This window comes from Dromaius novaehollandiae, chromosome 9 (genome assembly GCF_036370855.1).
Source record: "Dromaius novaehollandiae isolate bDroNov1 chromosome 9, bDroNov1.hap1, whole genome shotgun sequence".
Classification (NCBI taxonomy): Eukaryota; Metazoa; Chordata; class Aves; order Casuariiformes; family Dromaiidae; genus Dromaius; species Dromaius novaehollandiae.
Window position 1 is genome coordinate 23,567,002 of NC_088106.1, and position 17,540 is coordinate 23,584,541.

The following is a 17,540-nucleotide window of genomic DNA, read 5'->3' on the forward strand; positions in this document are numbered from 1 at the left end:
AGCACACTTTCTGTGTATGTGGCCTCATTCTTATAACCATGGGAAAAACTGGTATAACTCAACCTACTGATGCTACTTCCCTGGGAACTGGTTGCTGTGGGTTGTCAAATGCCCATTATATTGAACACTGTTGTAAGTATCACCCTCCATACTGTATGGGAGAAGGCTTGTAATGTTTCAGTTGATCAAAATCTGCTACAGTTTGAGTATAATAACTACTGAAACTCTGCTTCTGCTTGTTTGCTCTTAATAATTCTGCTTTAAAACAGAATTATTCACTTAATTGTTGAAACTTCAGCTGGCTTTAAAAAAAGAAAGAGCAAGCTCTGAATTCACTGTTAAATGACAAGTTTTTTTTTTTTTTTTTGCTTCTGACCCTGAGTCCCAAGCCAATTCTCCCTTTTCACTTTAAAAGGAGAAAACCCCTTTTCTCTTCATAGTTGTGTGAAAAGCATATTAAAAAAAAAAAAAGGTCCTGAAGGACTGGATATAGGAGCTCTGTTCCTGATTGGAAAACATCCACACTGGGGGAAGCTGCTGGATTGGTTATGCCAACAAACTATTTCAAGTTACACAACTCCCTGCTGATGTCAGTTGGGTTCAAATTTGCTATAATCTGATGGTGGGCTCATGCAGAGCCCTATGGAATCGATGATTTTTGGAATAGCTCCTTCAGTAAGTTTTAAAAAGGTTTTCAGGATGATAAGCATGTTAAACTAAGTAATTGGGATTTCCAAATGGCTTTTTCAACATATGTGTTCAGTCTTCTAGTTATTGCTGGGGAGCAACTCTACCCACAAAGTGAAGTCATATCTAATTGTTATCGACATGAAGCCAAGGTGTTGCTGGACATGTTATATGCCAGCATTCCTAACCAGTGATGGTGATTATTTCATATCAATATAACTGTAAAATACCAGCATTTTATTTGGCTTACAAATAAACATCTTTAACACTTCATTTGGCAGCAGAACTGTGGTGGAATAGATACTTTGTCATTGGAAATCAGAATAGGTTTGAAATTTCCTTCACTGCTATAAATAGTTTTCAGCTGTTCTGAGAGTATACTCAGTCAACAAAGCCATTTATACATCATTAAAGTTTGTTATTGGGTAATTGAGTTGTGATTAACCTGCATGTCTCTTAGAAAGATACCTGAAAAATATTTGTGTGTATTGGACAGTGTTTCAAAATGATGAGTTTTGTATTGCAACATCCAGTGGAATAGTTAAGGATTAGCTTAAATTCTGAATCTATTTAGCAATTTGTAGTGGTAGAGATACAGACAGTCACTTTTTATCCTCCCATGTCCCACTTATTTTATACCATACCTGATTAGCATCTAGGCTGTTGGACAGATAGAACTAAACATTAATGGATATCCTCTAATGAAACCTTATTATGCCAAGATATGTTTCTATATACTGGTGTACACCTTCATCTTTTTTCTAAAAATCATAGTTAATAGGACACTATTTCAAACACATTAGTAATGCCTCACTTAAATCCCACTTCACTGCTTGCATCTGTCTCTGTTTAAAAACAAGTGACAACCTCCCCTGCCAGAAGGATTCTTTCCATAGTTATGTTTATAGTGGACTTGGTCCCACAAGATGTTAGAGCTCTAATCTGACAAAGTGATTTTTTTTTTGTGTGTGTGTGTGTGTGTGTGTGTGTGTGTGTGTGTGTGTGTGTGTGTGTGGGTAGAGTCCCTTTTCAGTCAGGCCCAAACCCCTTTGCAATGGGCTCCCTTGCATGAGGAGGCGAGAGGCCTTTCCAATAGAAGGATACTCTCTGTAACTTTCTGAGGACAGATAACCTGGTGTTTGATCCTTGAGGAAAGTCCATATTAACAGCATAAGGTTTTACTTCTGCCTTTAGTTCCTGAATTTTTGTTGCTTGTTAAGCAATAATGTAATTAGATTTTTATTCTATGCAGCTTCTAGGAAGTCGTTAGTCTTTTGTAGTCAGCACTACGTTGTCGGAGTTAACCTGTATGTACACAAAGAATAAAACTTAAAATGATGAAGTTGTAATGGTGGTTAGTGCTTTCCTTAATTTTGATATGAATGTTAAAGTACTGTCACTTTTTTGTTTTCTAGGATGATCTTGCAAAAGGAAGGTCCTCGTTCCCTCTTTAGAGGGCTGGGTCCTAATTTGGTAGGCGTTGCTCCTTCCAGGTAAATACAAACAGATGTTCAGTAAGTGAAATAACTCAGAAATGTTGGTTGCTCTGTTATTCAAGAGACTGAGGGTTTATTTCAATGAGTCATTGCATCCACAGTGTAAATACTTAGTAGTGGGTAGCCTGTGTTTTCAGGGTAATCCTGGTGTCCGGGAAACAAATGGAGCTGCTTGTGTACTCTGCAGATCCAGTCTGCATCTCTGTGCCTGCTGGCTCAGAAATTACTAATACCAGGGCTTTTGTATACTGTAAGTTATGCAGACTTGTCTGGTTAGGGAAGAAGATGATTGAGTTGCACATGTAAATAACAAGTTTGTGCCTATGAAAATACAAGGGCAGATTAAGCCTTGGTGTGATCCTCATCTTCAGGAAGCAATTGTGTGAATGTAGCCTCAAAACACTGGGCCTTTCTCCTTTCCTGAATTCTGGTGAAGCACAGGCTGGTGGCCTCCTGCAGCCGGAAGGCTGGTTTGAAACTCGAAAGAGGGAAGGAACAGGTTGGATGAGACATCTACAGCTGTCACACATGAAGCAAATGTGGCACTGGACTGGACTCCAAAGGGTAGTGGGGCAGCATCAGAGTATGCAGCAGCGCAGAACATAAATCTGGTGTTACTGGCAGTGGCACTGCTGCTCTCAGTATAGAAACAAAACTGTATAAAACTAGTGTAACTACTTAATCATGGATGAGTCTATGACATCTTTTGGCCTACTCTTGTAGCAACTCCCTGCTATTCTGCTTTCAAGAGAAGTGTTTTTATGCAGAGGGAATATATCCCACACTAACTTTATTCTTCCTTTGATTTCAGTGCCTTGCTTTCACTTGTTTTTTTGATCTGAACCCTTCACTGTTCATAACAGAATGATTATTCCTACTTCCTGCACACAGTTGGGGAAAACTGTAAACTTTCTAGTTTAAGGCCATAATCTTTTGGAAAAAACTGATCAGACTAGACTTTCTATTCAGTATTGATATGTCTTGTACAAAAGTCTGACAGAGGAGGAAATAATCTGTAGATCTTCAGCATGATTCAGCACAAAAGCATTGTTCAGAAATTAGAATATTTTAGTGTTTAGCGTAGACATTCTAAGGAATTAGTGTTTGAGGTAATTTCTGGTCGCTAATTTAGCATTACTGTTTGGAAGAGCTGAAGAAAATTCTAGCAGCTTTCTGTATTCTTGATCGCTGTGGGATACTAGCACATAAAATTGCATCATTCTAGATACACTCATTTCATTTCTGAAGAGATTCTATGCAAAATCCAGAGTCAGGGTCTCTTAATCTGTTATATGGAAACTAGCACTTGAAGGCTTCCCTGAATATGATACTACTCGTATGTGTAGCTTAAATTAGGAATAGCCAACAAAAAAACATGCAGGTATTATATGAGGAAAGTGAAAAGAGGTAAGGACAGAAGGTTACTGTACCAGTTTTTAATCTAGATAATCCCTAAATTGAAGAATGTGCTTAATAGTGCAGTATAGGTCTGAATGTTCAGTGTTGGTACCCTCCAGTTCTAACAGCTGCTAGGAAACTTCTCTCTTCCTATCCCTTTCTTTTCTTCCTGTCACTCTCTGTATGTTGTCTTTCCATAATAAAGCTATGTGTAATTGTAGCTTACAGCTTTAATCAGTTTGACAAAAATCTGGCATATTTGGCATTAAAAAAACAACTTAACAGTGGTGAGCACATCTCAAACTAAACTTTAATCTTTTCTTATTGGCATTCCTTCACAGATAAAAGCTTGCATTTTAGGATTGTGTGACTGAATTGGGTATATGTCAGACTTGATCACAGACCAAGGTAACTCTTAAAGCCTACTAAATTTCAAAGCTATCACTTCTAATGGCACAACTGAGTTGTACTTAATTGCTAAAGTCCTAGTCACTTAGGCTGAAGAATTCCTCACGAAAGAGCTATGGAAACTCTTGTATTGAAGGCCTGGTTATATAGGAAAGCTTCTGTCATCTTTGTAACAGAACCTTTCTTCTGGGATTCATCTATTGCTGCTTACTTTTCCCTTGACCTATACTCTGAAATTCTGACTAGCTTCACTGACTGTTTCTCAGTAACAAATATACTCACAGTGAGAAATCGGATTCTGTTATAAAGCAGCTGTCTTGAGATAAAATGCTGTGGCTTAAAGTGAAATATAATAGAGGAGGGCTTCTTCTGAGTACTCTCCATCAGTGTTCTAAAAACTCTTTTGAGTCTTTAAATGGAGGAAAGATTTGTTATTGTAAAAGACTGTTTTGGGTGCATCTGTTTAACACTTTTTAAAAAATAGATTACACCTCCATTTCAAAAATGCTGTGTGCATCTCCTGATAGGAACCTTACAGAATGGACTGCCAAACTTGTGCTGCTCACTGTCTGCAGGTAGTGTCAGCAATTGGTACCCCCTGGCTCAGTGCTGACTCTGTGCTAACATCTGCTTGCATGCAGTAAGAGAAGTGCTGTCATCTCTTCTTGCTTATCTTTATTGTGCTCTTATCCTTCCACTTTCTACTACTCTGCACTATTGCAAGCACATGCATGCATGTGGACCTAGTCGCATTCTGCTAGTTCTCACTTTCTTCTTTTGTGGGAGGAAAGTAAAGGTACCTTTTTCCCCTGAACTTATCAGCCCTTAAAGGCGAGATCGATCTCTGCACCATTACTCTGTAGGAAGCAAGTTCTTGGACCTTAGCACTTAGTTGCCTTTTTTCCCCTTTCCTCTTTAGCAGTACTGCTTTTTTGTTTTTTGGTTTTTTTCTTCTAATGGCAAGAGATTAAAGTACATTGTTACAATCATTCTCAATGCATGAGACTTTTTATACAGCAAGGGAAGTTCACTTTGTCCGTGACTATCCTCAATGCTGGTGTAAAAGTAGTTGTAGTTCATTTTGGAAAGTTACATGTTTAGCTGACTCTTCCAGTTCACTTCCTTTCTTCCCCCAGGTAAAGTATTTAGCTTGTGGGGTTTGGAGTTTTTGTTGTTGTCCAGTGTTCATACTAAAAGTGTATACTCACTGTAACATGTGAAATCTTAAAATCAACACATTGCTCCTTCCCTTCTTGCGCACTCGGTCTCCATTCAGTACTTCGTTTCAATTAAGCATTAGCTAAGTGGATTTAACAGCAGCTCTTTGTTTAAATAAGCTGTAGAGAAGCTTATTTCATAAGACATTCAGTGTACTCAACTGAGTTCAGATCCCATTTTAGAAATTATGCCCATGAAGCAAGCACTTTATCATTTTTTTTATTATAAAGAAACATGTTTGCTCAGCTAATGAGGTTAATGTTCTGTTCATGAAAACTCATGTTCATTTTTGTCTCTGTAGACTGTTATTTAAACAGAAATCTGAGTTACCAGCCTCAAATGTCAGTTCTATATACTTAGAAAATCAGTTTCATAGTTTTACTGAGCTTTTTCATAATGTTGCATTGGCATGCTAACTTTTGTATCTAACTTTGATATCAGCTTACATAATGTGGTACAAGTTTATAAATATTTTTCTCATGTATTCAGGAAAAATCTAAGCATCTATTCTCAATACAGAAGTAAGGAAACAAACAGTAGATCTCATTTGTACAGCTTTTCTACCTTTTTAAATATGATTGTGTGCTGTTTTAATAAAATGAAATATATTAGCATGCTTGCTGATGTTCTAACAGCATAAGATCATTTCAATAGCATTACAATTTCAAGAAAAAAGCTAATGTTTTATTGAAGAGATATACAACTGTAACTTCAATTGTCAGTTCAGTGTTTTACTTCCCAGGCCAAATTTCCTAATATCACAGAAAACACTGCCATATTTACAGCCATCTATCCCTTACCTCACCAAGTGTTAACTAGCTCTGAGGAAGAAATAAAGCTGTAAAATGTACTCACTCTTTCATTCCTAAAATGTTCACATTGCTTTGTATGAATTATTCCTTGAATAGCTTTTTACTTAAGAGACAAAACTTCAAGCAAGATCATTTTGAGTTAGTGAAGCCAGTGGCACTGCTTGTAAGTGCATCAAAGCATAAAATGTAACATAACTTGGTTCTTGTTCTAATTTTAGAGCGATATATTTTGCTGCTTACTCAAACTGCAAGGAAAAGTTGAACAATATTTTCAATCCAGATTCTACCCAAGTACACATGATTTCAGCTGGCGTGGCAGGTAAGGATCTGTAACTTTTTAGCTTCTTCATTCTAGAGTCCTACTGATAGATGAGGTGGCAATAAATGTGGAAAAATAGAATACTCAGTTATTGAATGACTTCTGGTTGTAGCAATTTTATTTTTTGGCATCCTGGTAGACACAAAAGCCATCTGGAGAATATGTGCATGAAAGCTTGCACTTAATGAAGATGTTTAATTGTGTACATGTGAATAGTCTTTTCCAGGAAAACTGCATGCCTGCATTCTTGATGCATTTTGTGAAATGTAAAATGAACACTTTAAACACAGTAATTATCTTTGCTCTGCAAGCTAAAAATGACATTGTCTGCACTGAACTCAGGCTTAATGCTTTTTAATGTTATTTTCACCTTTGTTTTATCTGTTACAGCTTTGTGTATCTGACTTATTTTTTGTCTTTCTGAAATGTGCCTGCAGGTACTTGTTTTAAAAATGCACATACCCTTTGCTTGGGTAGTGGTTCACTTATTTTGTTCTACTACCAATACAGCATAAAAGAGCAGATTTCTGTAGTATTCATCTTTTATCTCTGGAAACTAGTTTCCACTTTATTCTGCAATGTAACTTTGGTATATTTTAGCCATTACCAATCTTTGCTTGCTTTGTGTTTCATTGTGTTGGGATTGTGAACAAGGAGTTAAAGCCAAACTTGAGTTCCAATAATGGACTTGTGCTGTGGAAATCAGAGCTTCAGCTGGCAATACTTTGCCTGTTTCCTACATAAATACATCTTTTTCCTCTCAATTTTTCTTCTGTCTAAGCTATAGACACTACAGGTGGATTCTGACCATATTACAATAGCCTGTTGAACTTCCTAATTGATGTCAAATTTTACAACCAGTGTATATAACTAGAGCACTGGCAATATTAGAAGGACTGTCAATTGTGACATGAGAATGAACAGCATAACTCTTAGAACTTGCTGATTCTGATACAAAGAAATTGATATCTAGTATAGTAAATTGGAGTGATACTGGCTTTTTGCTTATGTATCACGTGCTCATCTCTAGTGCTTGAGAAATATGGTTGCAATATTTACTTGTCATGACTTAAACATAAGGACAGTCATTTTGCCTTAAACAGGCAAGGTAGGATGCTCACTTCATCAAAAGACTGAGTACATCACTTGCCAAGTATTTTCTTTTTGTTTGTTTGTAGGTGAACAGCATTGATTGGGGAAAGGATTGGGAGGGGTTTCATGAAAAGTTCATCCCAATCAGTTAATTGTTCCAGAAACCCTACTTGTGCAATTGTTTTCTTCCTATTTATTACCCATGTGTTCCCCCCCTCAGAATTTAGACATGTTTTATCTTCTTGACAAAGAGCTGAAGATAAGAAAAATGGATTAACACTTTTTGACTGGAGACTACGTGTATAAATTATGTGGTATGGTATTGCAGATGACTAAAGGTTCAGAGCATTGTAGAAGCTGCTGTCCTCTTTCCATAATGGAAAGAATTGCTGTAGAGATGCACCACAGTAGCTTTTCCCAAGTGTTTGAAGTAACAGATTTCTAGTTTATCGGGGAGTTCTGTATCTGCATGTTGACTTGTTTCCCTTCCAAAAGGCTGGTATTATGTATTTGCATTTATGACTACTGGAGACTGGGGTACATGTCTTTGACTCTTAATTGCTGTTTACTTTAACACATGTCTACCAGCTTTAATACTGAACACTTTTGTGGCTGTATCTTTCTGACACCTATTTAGTTTTGCAGTTGTATTCATAAACCATATGGCTGGTGAAACTGAACGCAAGTTCCCACTACAGGTCACAGTTTTTTGTTTGTTTTTTCTTTTTCCTCTTGAAATAGCTTAGCACTGTATAGTCCAGGCATTCTCTGGAAACCCTGTAAAAGAAGGCTCTTTGACAAACAATATACTGAGTACTGGCACTATTCTGATTCATATGTGAAGGGTTGTAGTTAAATTAACAGTGCTTTTGGGAAAGTGCTAACCTTCTTGTTTTTGTAATTGTTATGTAATTGTATGTATTTCAGAAAACACATTCAAAGTTTTGCCTGCAAGGTTTATATTGCTATATGGTGTAAATCAACTTAAGGAAATGGCAAAATACAGGGACAAGATCTAATACGAGCTCTTAATTAGCTGAGTTAAACAGGTTAACACAGAAGCTCGTGATGATGTGTTTTGGAACTTAAAATTTTATATTGGCAAGGTGAATAAAGGCTTCTAACAACTAGTGAAAATAATCAGTATTGGTTTTTTATCTCTTGCAGCTGCCATTGGTTTCAGTAAGGAACTTGGTCTCAAATGACAGGGTTTTTGTTTTGAATATGACCTCTCTTACATGACTGCTGTTACCTAATGATCATGAGGTGGTAGTTGTACTATGAAATTTTTGCCTGTGAGTTCCAAAATACAATAATGATGCAAAAATAGTTTAAAAACTTAACTTTCTGTAACCTATCCATAGTTTTGGCTCATGCATATGTTGTATGAAAGCACTGTGAGTAGTCAACCTGAGAAAGTGTTTACCTATGGTATATGTAATGCATAGGAGTGTCTAAGGCTAGACTAACCTTATTGTTAATAAGGACTATTTTACGCACATAGTATTTGTGGAGCAAGAAGCTGAGGTACTGTATCTTATTCTGTTAATGAAGTATTGTGTTGATAGTTAAAATCTTGAGTATAATTTAAGCCTTTTTTGTTTGCTCTTATGCCTGATTTTTCCTTCTCAAGATAAAGCATACTTTTTGGTTTTATTCCAGTTTTTAGGGTTTTTTATCCTGAGGAGGATCAATTATGCTACGTATTGGTAACTGATGCCTTATGCAATTAGAAATTAATGTAATTCCCTTTGCTATGTGCTAGCTTCCAGCATATAATTCACACCACCTTCATTCTGTAAAATACCCATGTATCAGCATGAAGATATACTCAGCAACACTTTTCACTTACCATCTAGCATGTCACGTGATTCTTTTTTTTGAAGACTTGGGCAGGGAATATATCTGAAGTGTCTTGCAACAAGGAGAATGAGAATGTTTACCTGTGTGAAGGTGGTTTATCTCTGCACACTCCAAAGTTATGCTGAATTCTCAGATTTGCTATGAACTCTGCCTTCTTGTTACACTTACTCAACTGCTTTTGCCTCAACAAAGGGTAAAAACTCACATGGAGACCTAAATGAGGTGCTTGATTCCTGTATGGCTTTCAAGTTTGCCTCTTTTTTTTTTTTTTTTTTTATGGTTCATAGCCTAATTTGGACAACATAGTTGCAAATCTATTGCTATAAAGGTACTTTGCCTAGTATAGTATTACCAGTCTTTCTGGAATTCCAACTGGCAAACCAACCCAAGTGTAGACTCTACTTAATTTGGGATCACTCTATTTACAGAGACACCAGGCTTTTCAAACTTGTCAGTAGTATATACACATTTAACTTGACAACTAAGAAACAGAGTACTTAGTTCACTTACTACTGATACTAGAAAGCTTGATTTCATAAGGCATCTTACTACACTTTCAGTCCTTTGACAAGGTTATCATTCTTTTTTAATTATATTTTGGGGGAGGTGGGGAAGGAGGAGAGTTTACTTGTAAATCTGATTTATAGGTAAGTATTGAGCTGTAAAATTGAACTGCTGCAAACGGGCAGAAATTTCAGTACTCAGTGCATTTTACACAACTATTTTAATATCTGTGGCCTGTTCTGATTATTTTTTCTTTCTTTTTTTCCTAAACTTTTACCTGAAAAAAGTTAGATCTCACAATAATTAATTCACAAATCCTTCCAATGGGATTCAATTTGTACACATGTGTCTGATGAGGTCACTGCTTGTTGTTATGATACAGAAAAGCCTGTGTCTATTTTAGGCATTTACTGTACATTTCTCCCGTGAAAAGAGTGAGATCGTGTCATCTCATGCTCCCCATCCGCAGGTCACTTCCTGCAGAAATATGGACTAACTTAAACCTCGTGAGTACTGAACTGAGCGTCTCTTGCAGCCTTTAGTGTAAGAACCACACGTTGGGTTTGTAATATCTATTAAACAAAGTATGGGGAATTCACTTTCATTACCTTGAACTCAAATGATGTGCATTGTGCAAAGACATCACTGCTCCTTAACTCTGTTCAAGAGTTAGTTTTTTCAGTGCAGTTCAGGGAAAGGTGGAAAATACCTTTCACTGATGGCTGCTACTTTTATTTAGCTCTGTTGGCTAATCAAAGGTCCCTTACTGGGTTAAACCAGGCCTCTTTATTTTTATTTTTTTTTCCAGTGTCCCAGAGCTACCTTTAAAATGCTGCAGCTGATATTCTGTGGTGTCACATTGTTTCAAAAAACTTTTTTTCTTTTTCAAATGTATACAGTCTCCTTTCTGTCTCCTTCTGTTTTCTTTTAGTTTGTTTTAATTTACTACTTTTGATTTCTAATTCAACATTCCATATTCATATGTGTCTGTATCAATTACATTGGCTTATAGGTTAAAAAACTAACCTTTGAAATGTGATGCACAATAGGAATACCTGGGATCTTACCTGTCCCTAGCTGGTATAGTTCAACAGTTTGAGAATTCTTTCTATCTGAAAATAAAATACAATTTTGTAGAGGGAACTAGAATATAGAGAGAAGTAGAAGGACTTCTGGTATTGTCAGATCAGTCTGCATTCCTAATGAATCTGTAGTCTTAAACCTTTCCTGAGGATACAAAACTTTCATAAACGTGAGTTATAAGGATCAGGGTTGAGATGAGCGTGGGGGGATGGTGGGGAATAGGACATTGGGATAGAGAAGCATAGACCTTCATAGTATTAGTTCAAAGCCCCTCACCCTTCTTTTCTTTTAACCAGTAATTTTGCTACAGGTTTTCTCTCTTTAAAAAGAAAGCTTATCTTATCAAAGAGATCCCAAAATTCTGGATGTTTTCTGTTTGAGTGCCTTCCTTGAGGTCAGCATCACTCAACTCTTAATGTATTTTGCTTGTTCCACTAACTATATTACCTGTAAAATTTGAGCTACAGTGATCTCATCTTGGACACCTGAATTATTGAAGGCTCTTTGATTTGAAAGCTTTGGTCCAAACTGTTGTACTACTTAGGTTTCAAACAGCCTTAAGGAAAAAAATCTAGCTACATTGTGAAGTCTTGATCCTACTGTTAGGAGTGCTGCGCTTAAATAGCGGTTGGAGCAGCCCAGGGAGTGCCGGTTTAGATGGATGGGGCACTGCTGTGTCCAGTGCCCACCAGCATTTGCTGGCAAATTTCAATATACCCCTTTCTGCCTAGAAATATCCTGCTTTTGCTGGGAAAATGTAGTCACTGCTGCCACTTGGATGTTGCCTCTGGTCTCAGCTGTGTATTTTCTGTTATGGGTTTAGGGTCTACAGAGACCAAATCTTTGCACCGATTAGGAGGGAGAAAGGGCTGAGCAGAGAAATAGCGCTATAAAATGTAGTTTAGCAATAACAAAATTCCTGAGGCATGTAACTTAGAGTTAAATAGGAATGCAAATGACTTTGGTCTTGCAGTCTGACTCATTAAAACACTTGTAGACAAGTGATTAAAAGTAGGAGGGACTTTAGAACTATTTTTGTGTCTTGAGGGAGAGGTCTTCTCTGGACAGTGCCTGGTGGGAGGAAGTTAGTTTTTCCCCACTTTATTTCAATGTATTTGTTGCAGTCATGCACATATTGCATTTTACTGCAACATACATCTGAAAAGGTACTGTTTTGAAGCATAGAAAGAAACTTGAAGCTTTGTTAGTGCTAGCAAAAGAAATGTTAAAATGCAAGAAAGTGTCCTTTCACTTAGCGCAATGCAGGGTTGAGTGCTGCTGGAACTGGAGTTTCTACGGCATAAACTGCCATGTGAGAAGGGCTCCAGCCAGCTGAACTGCAGAACCTTTTCTGCAGATGTGATGTTTTAAAGATGTCCTGTGCCATGTTAAGGCAAAGTAGTTCCCTGTTGCTTTGAGCTTTTGCATAGTCATTCACCTATGTGCGGTGTGGATATAAAACACTACTGCTTTTGGCTTAAGATTTCACTCTTAATATGTGCTGAGACATAGAGAAACAGTGTCTTTTTCAAAAAAAAAAATTGTTTATGATCTACCCAGTGAGTAACTTTGCATGAAGTTATTCAGTTGAGAGTTGGAGTCAGTTTAAAAACCAATTTGTTTAGTCAAAGACTGATGAAATTAGTAAGGGTAATTTTTGCTATTTTGACACATACAGTCAAATCCTAATAGCCTCTTAACCTTACAGGTAGTCATAACTTGTCTTTAGAACTGTGACTGGAAGTCCTAATGACCTATTTCTAAGACTTTGAGGGGGATACCTAAACCTTTGGGTGGGGGGAAGGGGTGCCTAAACCTTGAAACAGTTAAGATCCTCTGGCATTTCTCTCTGAGTATTGCAGTCATTTGTGTACAATGTAAACATAGATTGTGATTGAACAGAAGTAACGAGTATGCAAGCAGTTCTGCTAAATATATATATATTTATGTAAGCTGTTAACGACCTCCATAAACAAGCTTATCAATAGCCTCTTCTTTGTGTAAGTATTGTGCACCAGATAATGCACTGAACAAGACAGTCTTTGTTGCTTTCCCTCAACCCAAGTCCATTCCCTTGCAGGAGGGCAGCATGTCTTCATAGTGATATACAAGTCGTGTGTCACTTAGGAAGCACAGAGTGTCTAAATTTACCATCTCTTGCCTGGCCATGTTCCAGTTTTCCCTCTCCCTCTTCCCTCCTGCAGACATGTCACCTCATTAACGGTGCACGTGTAGTATTACAACTCTAGATGTTTTTTTATTTTTTTTTTTTTTCAGAGCTGCCTTTCACTCTGCTCTTTTTCTCTCCACAGTTGTACAGAAGTAAGAGTGATTCTTACTTCTTTTTCTTTTTTCTTTTTGAATTCATTTTCTTTTTTCTTTTTCTTCCTTTTTTTCTTTAGTGGACTGAAAATCATAGCTCTAACACTTAGCCCTGATGCAAGCCCAAATAGTTGCTGTCTGTCTGGATAGTTAGAAGCCATACTATTTATTTTGACAATTTAAACACTCATATGCTTGTATAAGTATTCCTGGGCCAACCAACAATCTTTGCTTTGAATACTAAATATTAGCTCTCAAATTTAACTGTTCTTTATACTTAAGTATTAAAAAAATCTCTTAACTTACAGTAATATATGCCTTTTAACTACACCAAAAGTAGTATTCAGTTTGCATGCTTTTAAACTAGGATTGTATTTCAGGTAGAAAATTAAATTGACACAACATTTTCTGTCTTGAATTGCTATAGCTGTATTTGTAACATGCTCTTTTTGAAATGTTTCTGAACTAATTGGCTAACATTAGTCTAGATAGCTTTGCTGTTCTTTGGTGTCGAAACAGGGTTGGTATGAGCGGACAGGCAGGGAAATGCACACAATTGGGCTTATTTTTATATGGGGAATTTCTTGCTAAGAATCAAACTTTCAAAATATTAATGTAAATTTTTTAAAAAAAGCTAAATGTTTATTAGCTGTATGGATTCTTGAAATACCATTAAAGGGCTACAACGGGTACTTTCTAAAAATCAGTATAGTCCGAGTTTTTGCATCAACTGTACCTTACTGTGTGCGTTTCAACTTAGGTACAGTTGCTTTTATGGTGCTATCACATCTAACTTTTATTTTTAAATGTTTGTTTAGGTTTTACTGCAATCACAACAACCAATCCCATTTGGCTAGTAAAGACACGATTACAGCTTGATGCAAGGTAAGAATGTTAAGAACTTACTAGTGGCAACTAGAAATCTTACTGCCATAGTGAAACTTTGCTTAGAGTAGTGTTGTGAATTTGCTCTGCATCTCAAGATGGAACATTTCTTTTAATAGCCAGCATCACAAGTTACAAAGTTGGTACTGATCTCTGAGTTACACTATTGTTCTGTGTTTTAATCTTTCCATGTTATTAAGTCATGCCTGAGGCATTGCAGTAGTCTCTGGCCAACAAAGTCTGAATGAATGACAAAGTCTCATTTATTTTTATACATTAATACATGATTGACAAAACACTAACTTCTATTGTTTTGAGCTGTTATCCTAAGAATCCCTGAAATAAGGATGTTAGCATTTTCAGGTATTTTTCTGAACCTTTGCTAAAATATACTGTTTTCCATTTCTTTCACTTATGCGCTCTGTTCTATAAAAACATGACTCTCATTGATCCGGACATAGAAATCATCCTAATGTAGGATAGTCAATTCATTTTGTAATGAATCCAAACAACTTCTATTATGAAAAGTGTTTATTCTTACAGACCTTGTAATAGAGTATAATTATTTTATGCAAATAGTCAGGGAAGAAGAGCTTTATTTAAAACTGTAGGGAGACTCAGATATGATGCAGATATGTGAAGGAACCTGTCTTGTTCATTTTTGTAGACCTTCTTTCTGAACACTTGGTGTACACCATCAGACTACTTCATCCATCCTTCATCCACTAATGAACCAGAACTGCTTTATAGCTCACCTGTTCCTCTTTCTAGTAGTGGAATGTGAAAACATCAGCCCAGAAAAATCAAACTTTTCTGTGTGATACATATCTTTGTGATAATGGTTTTTTGTTCTTTTTTTCTTCCCCTTCACAAAATCATCTTAGTGACTTTATTCTGTCAAATAGGATTCATCTTTTGGAAAAAATCCTAGTTTATAATCCTCTGTTTTAAGAGTTCAGTAGAATAAGAGTCTAAAAACTAAGTACAAAATTTTCAAAGAATTCACCTTAATTCCTCCCTTTTACGAGTCCCTGAAGGTTGCTAGGGCAGAATGTACTAACTGATGATGTACAGAGGATTGAAATGTACCGAATGTGAGCCCCAATATACACTTAATTTCTGTAATCTTGACAGTTGAAGTGCTCCTTCTGCTAGTGTGTGCCACAATAGTTTGTGACGTCTTGTTTGTGTGGTAGTATTTGTTTTGGGAATAGGTAACTGTTTTAAGTGGTTCTGATCTATAGTATAACAATCGTAGATGTGTAGAGTTAGCTAACTTATCGTCTTGGTTCTCTCATAAATCTAAATCATTAACGTATATCCCGAGGAATAACTGGGCATCAAAATGTCATTAAAACAAAAAAGTCAGTTTGTCATTGCAAGCTGCTTTTAGTTGTAGAACTTGCAATTGAAACTTTAGTTAAAAGCAATATGGAAATATATTAAACTAGCTCAAAATATTGGAGTTCCTAATTATACATGATGTAAAAGGAAAGACCATCTGAGTGGAACAGTTAATCAGTATGCTTTTTAACTCCAGGTAAATACTGTCTAAATATGGGGTGGATTGTAAGACAAAACTGCTCTGCTGGACGCTATTGTCTTGATACAAACTGCCAAATATTCTGAAATAGTAACCCCCCAGCATTCCTATTTTGGGAGTCTATTGGACTTTCTCTGTTAATGCACATAGTAGCATTCTTCCTCTTAGCAGGCATATTCAGCTGCAAGATGATAGTAAATACATCCCAGAACTAGCTTTATCATAAAACTTCTTGTGATGCCAGCATGTGGTTGGGGTGATGGCAACAGTGTTTGGTGTATTCAACCTGATAGTATTATGCTGCTTCATTTTTTTGCATTCATCAGTTTGCTTAAACCATGTGGCTGAGGGAAAGCTATGGAATTCATGTGCATGTTACTCCTATACACAGCATCAAGCACATTGTCCCTGTGGGAGACTTGCAAAAGGAACTGTTTTCTGTCTTTGAGTGCAAGACAACGCAGTTATATGGGCTAACCCAGCACTACTTCTACATACCGCATTTATAGCTTTTCTAATCTAGTTGTCATTAGAGGCAGAAAACACTCAGTGTAGGGGATTATCCTGGCCTGATCCCATTTCTGCTGAAGTTCTTAAAACTCCCACTGATCCCAGTAAGACCTGGAAGAAGGTGAGTTTTGTTCCCAAAGTGAAATTGCTTTGGGCTCTAAGGCAACACAGTGCATCTTGGACATCAGAAGAGCAACTTCTTAAAGCAGTCTGTTTGGGTGCCCCCTCAAGTGGGATTTGTGGACTGGAGGTGTCCTCAGGAGCTGCAGCCAGAGGTCCCACTGCTGCTCTTTGCAGTTGTGCTTCTGCTCTGTTCTCTTGTCTCGTCAGCAGTGTTGTCTGCTCCTCTGCAGCAGCATCAGCAACTTAGCTCAGTCCAGATCTGATCTGATTTGTGGCTATGTGTACATGTTTGTCTGTTCTTTTTTCTTTTCTCTAAAACAAGCTCTTAATTGTGCTCTCTACCTTGTTTCACTGCTGTCTGACATGGCAGATCAAAACCATCAGGCTTTAAATTCTGCCATCTAGTGATGCCTCACTACTTGCACAATGGTACTGTTGCTGTCTGTTTTGCTTTGACGTATCTGTATGACCTATGATCCTTTTTCATAAGGGTAGTTACTGTTTTATTCCATGCTCAGCTTCCTTGCTCAGGCAGGAGACCTCTGCCAGCAGAATCCAGGTGCTTCAAGTGGCTGCGCTCACTGCTGCATTGAAGCATGCTTTATGCAGTGTCATAATAGTTGTATGCAGCTGTTAGTGTGTTAAGTATTTCAAGATGTACAATGCCCACATTTATATTGGTTGATAGTGTCTAGCATAATTTGAAATCTGTTTTTGATGTTTGTTTCATTGACATCAGAAGGTAAAAAGCAAGAGGCTGTGGATGAAGATTTTAATATTCTTCACACATGTGAAATGAACGGGGGTGGGGCAGGGAGAAAATCTAGTGAACATATTCCTTGATATTAGCTGTAGCTTAGTGGAATCAAATAAAAGCTACTTTCATTACATTGGTTGGTCCTCTTCACACCAGACCTACCAGTTCTTCACTAAGAGCTGTTGTGATGGTGCGTGGGGATTGATGCTTGAACTCATAGCTACCCCTTTGTTCATGTGCCTCATAGCCATGTAATCCTAAATCCATATTGCAAGACCTGTGCTTCTAGAGTAGAATGGGTAATTGTCATGCTATAGGAGCTGTTTATTTAAGATAAAATTGGGGGGAGGGGGGAGACACACCTGGTCTCCATATGCAAAAGAAAGTACCTTCCCACCCCCTGGTGTCACAAACTTACGATTTTCCTGTGAGTTAGTTTTCAGGCAATTTGGTCCACAGTTCTGTAATACCTGAACAGACCTGGAGGTGTTTGACAACTGTTTATGGTGTTGATTTCTTT

General features: G+C 37.2%; 1 protein-coding gene across 1 annotated transcript in view; it reads left to right on the forward strand.

Annotated features, from left to right (window-relative positions):
- SLC25A36 (solute carrier family 25 member 36) overlaps nucleotides 1–17,540 on the forward strand; it is a 37,742-nt gene that overhangs the window by 13,806 nt on the left and 6,396 nt on the right. Inside the window, exons 3-5 of the mRNA XM_064516934.1 lie at nucleotides 2,103–2,180; nucleotides 6,238–6,338; nucleotides 14,021–14,087. Of these exons, the coding sequence (XP_064373004.1) occupies nucleotides 2,103–2,180; nucleotides 6,238–6,338; nucleotides 14,021–14,087 (246 nt within the window). The remainder of the gene's footprint in view (nucleotides 1–2,102; nucleotides 2,181–6,237; nucleotides 6,339–14,020; nucleotides 14,088–17,540) is intronic.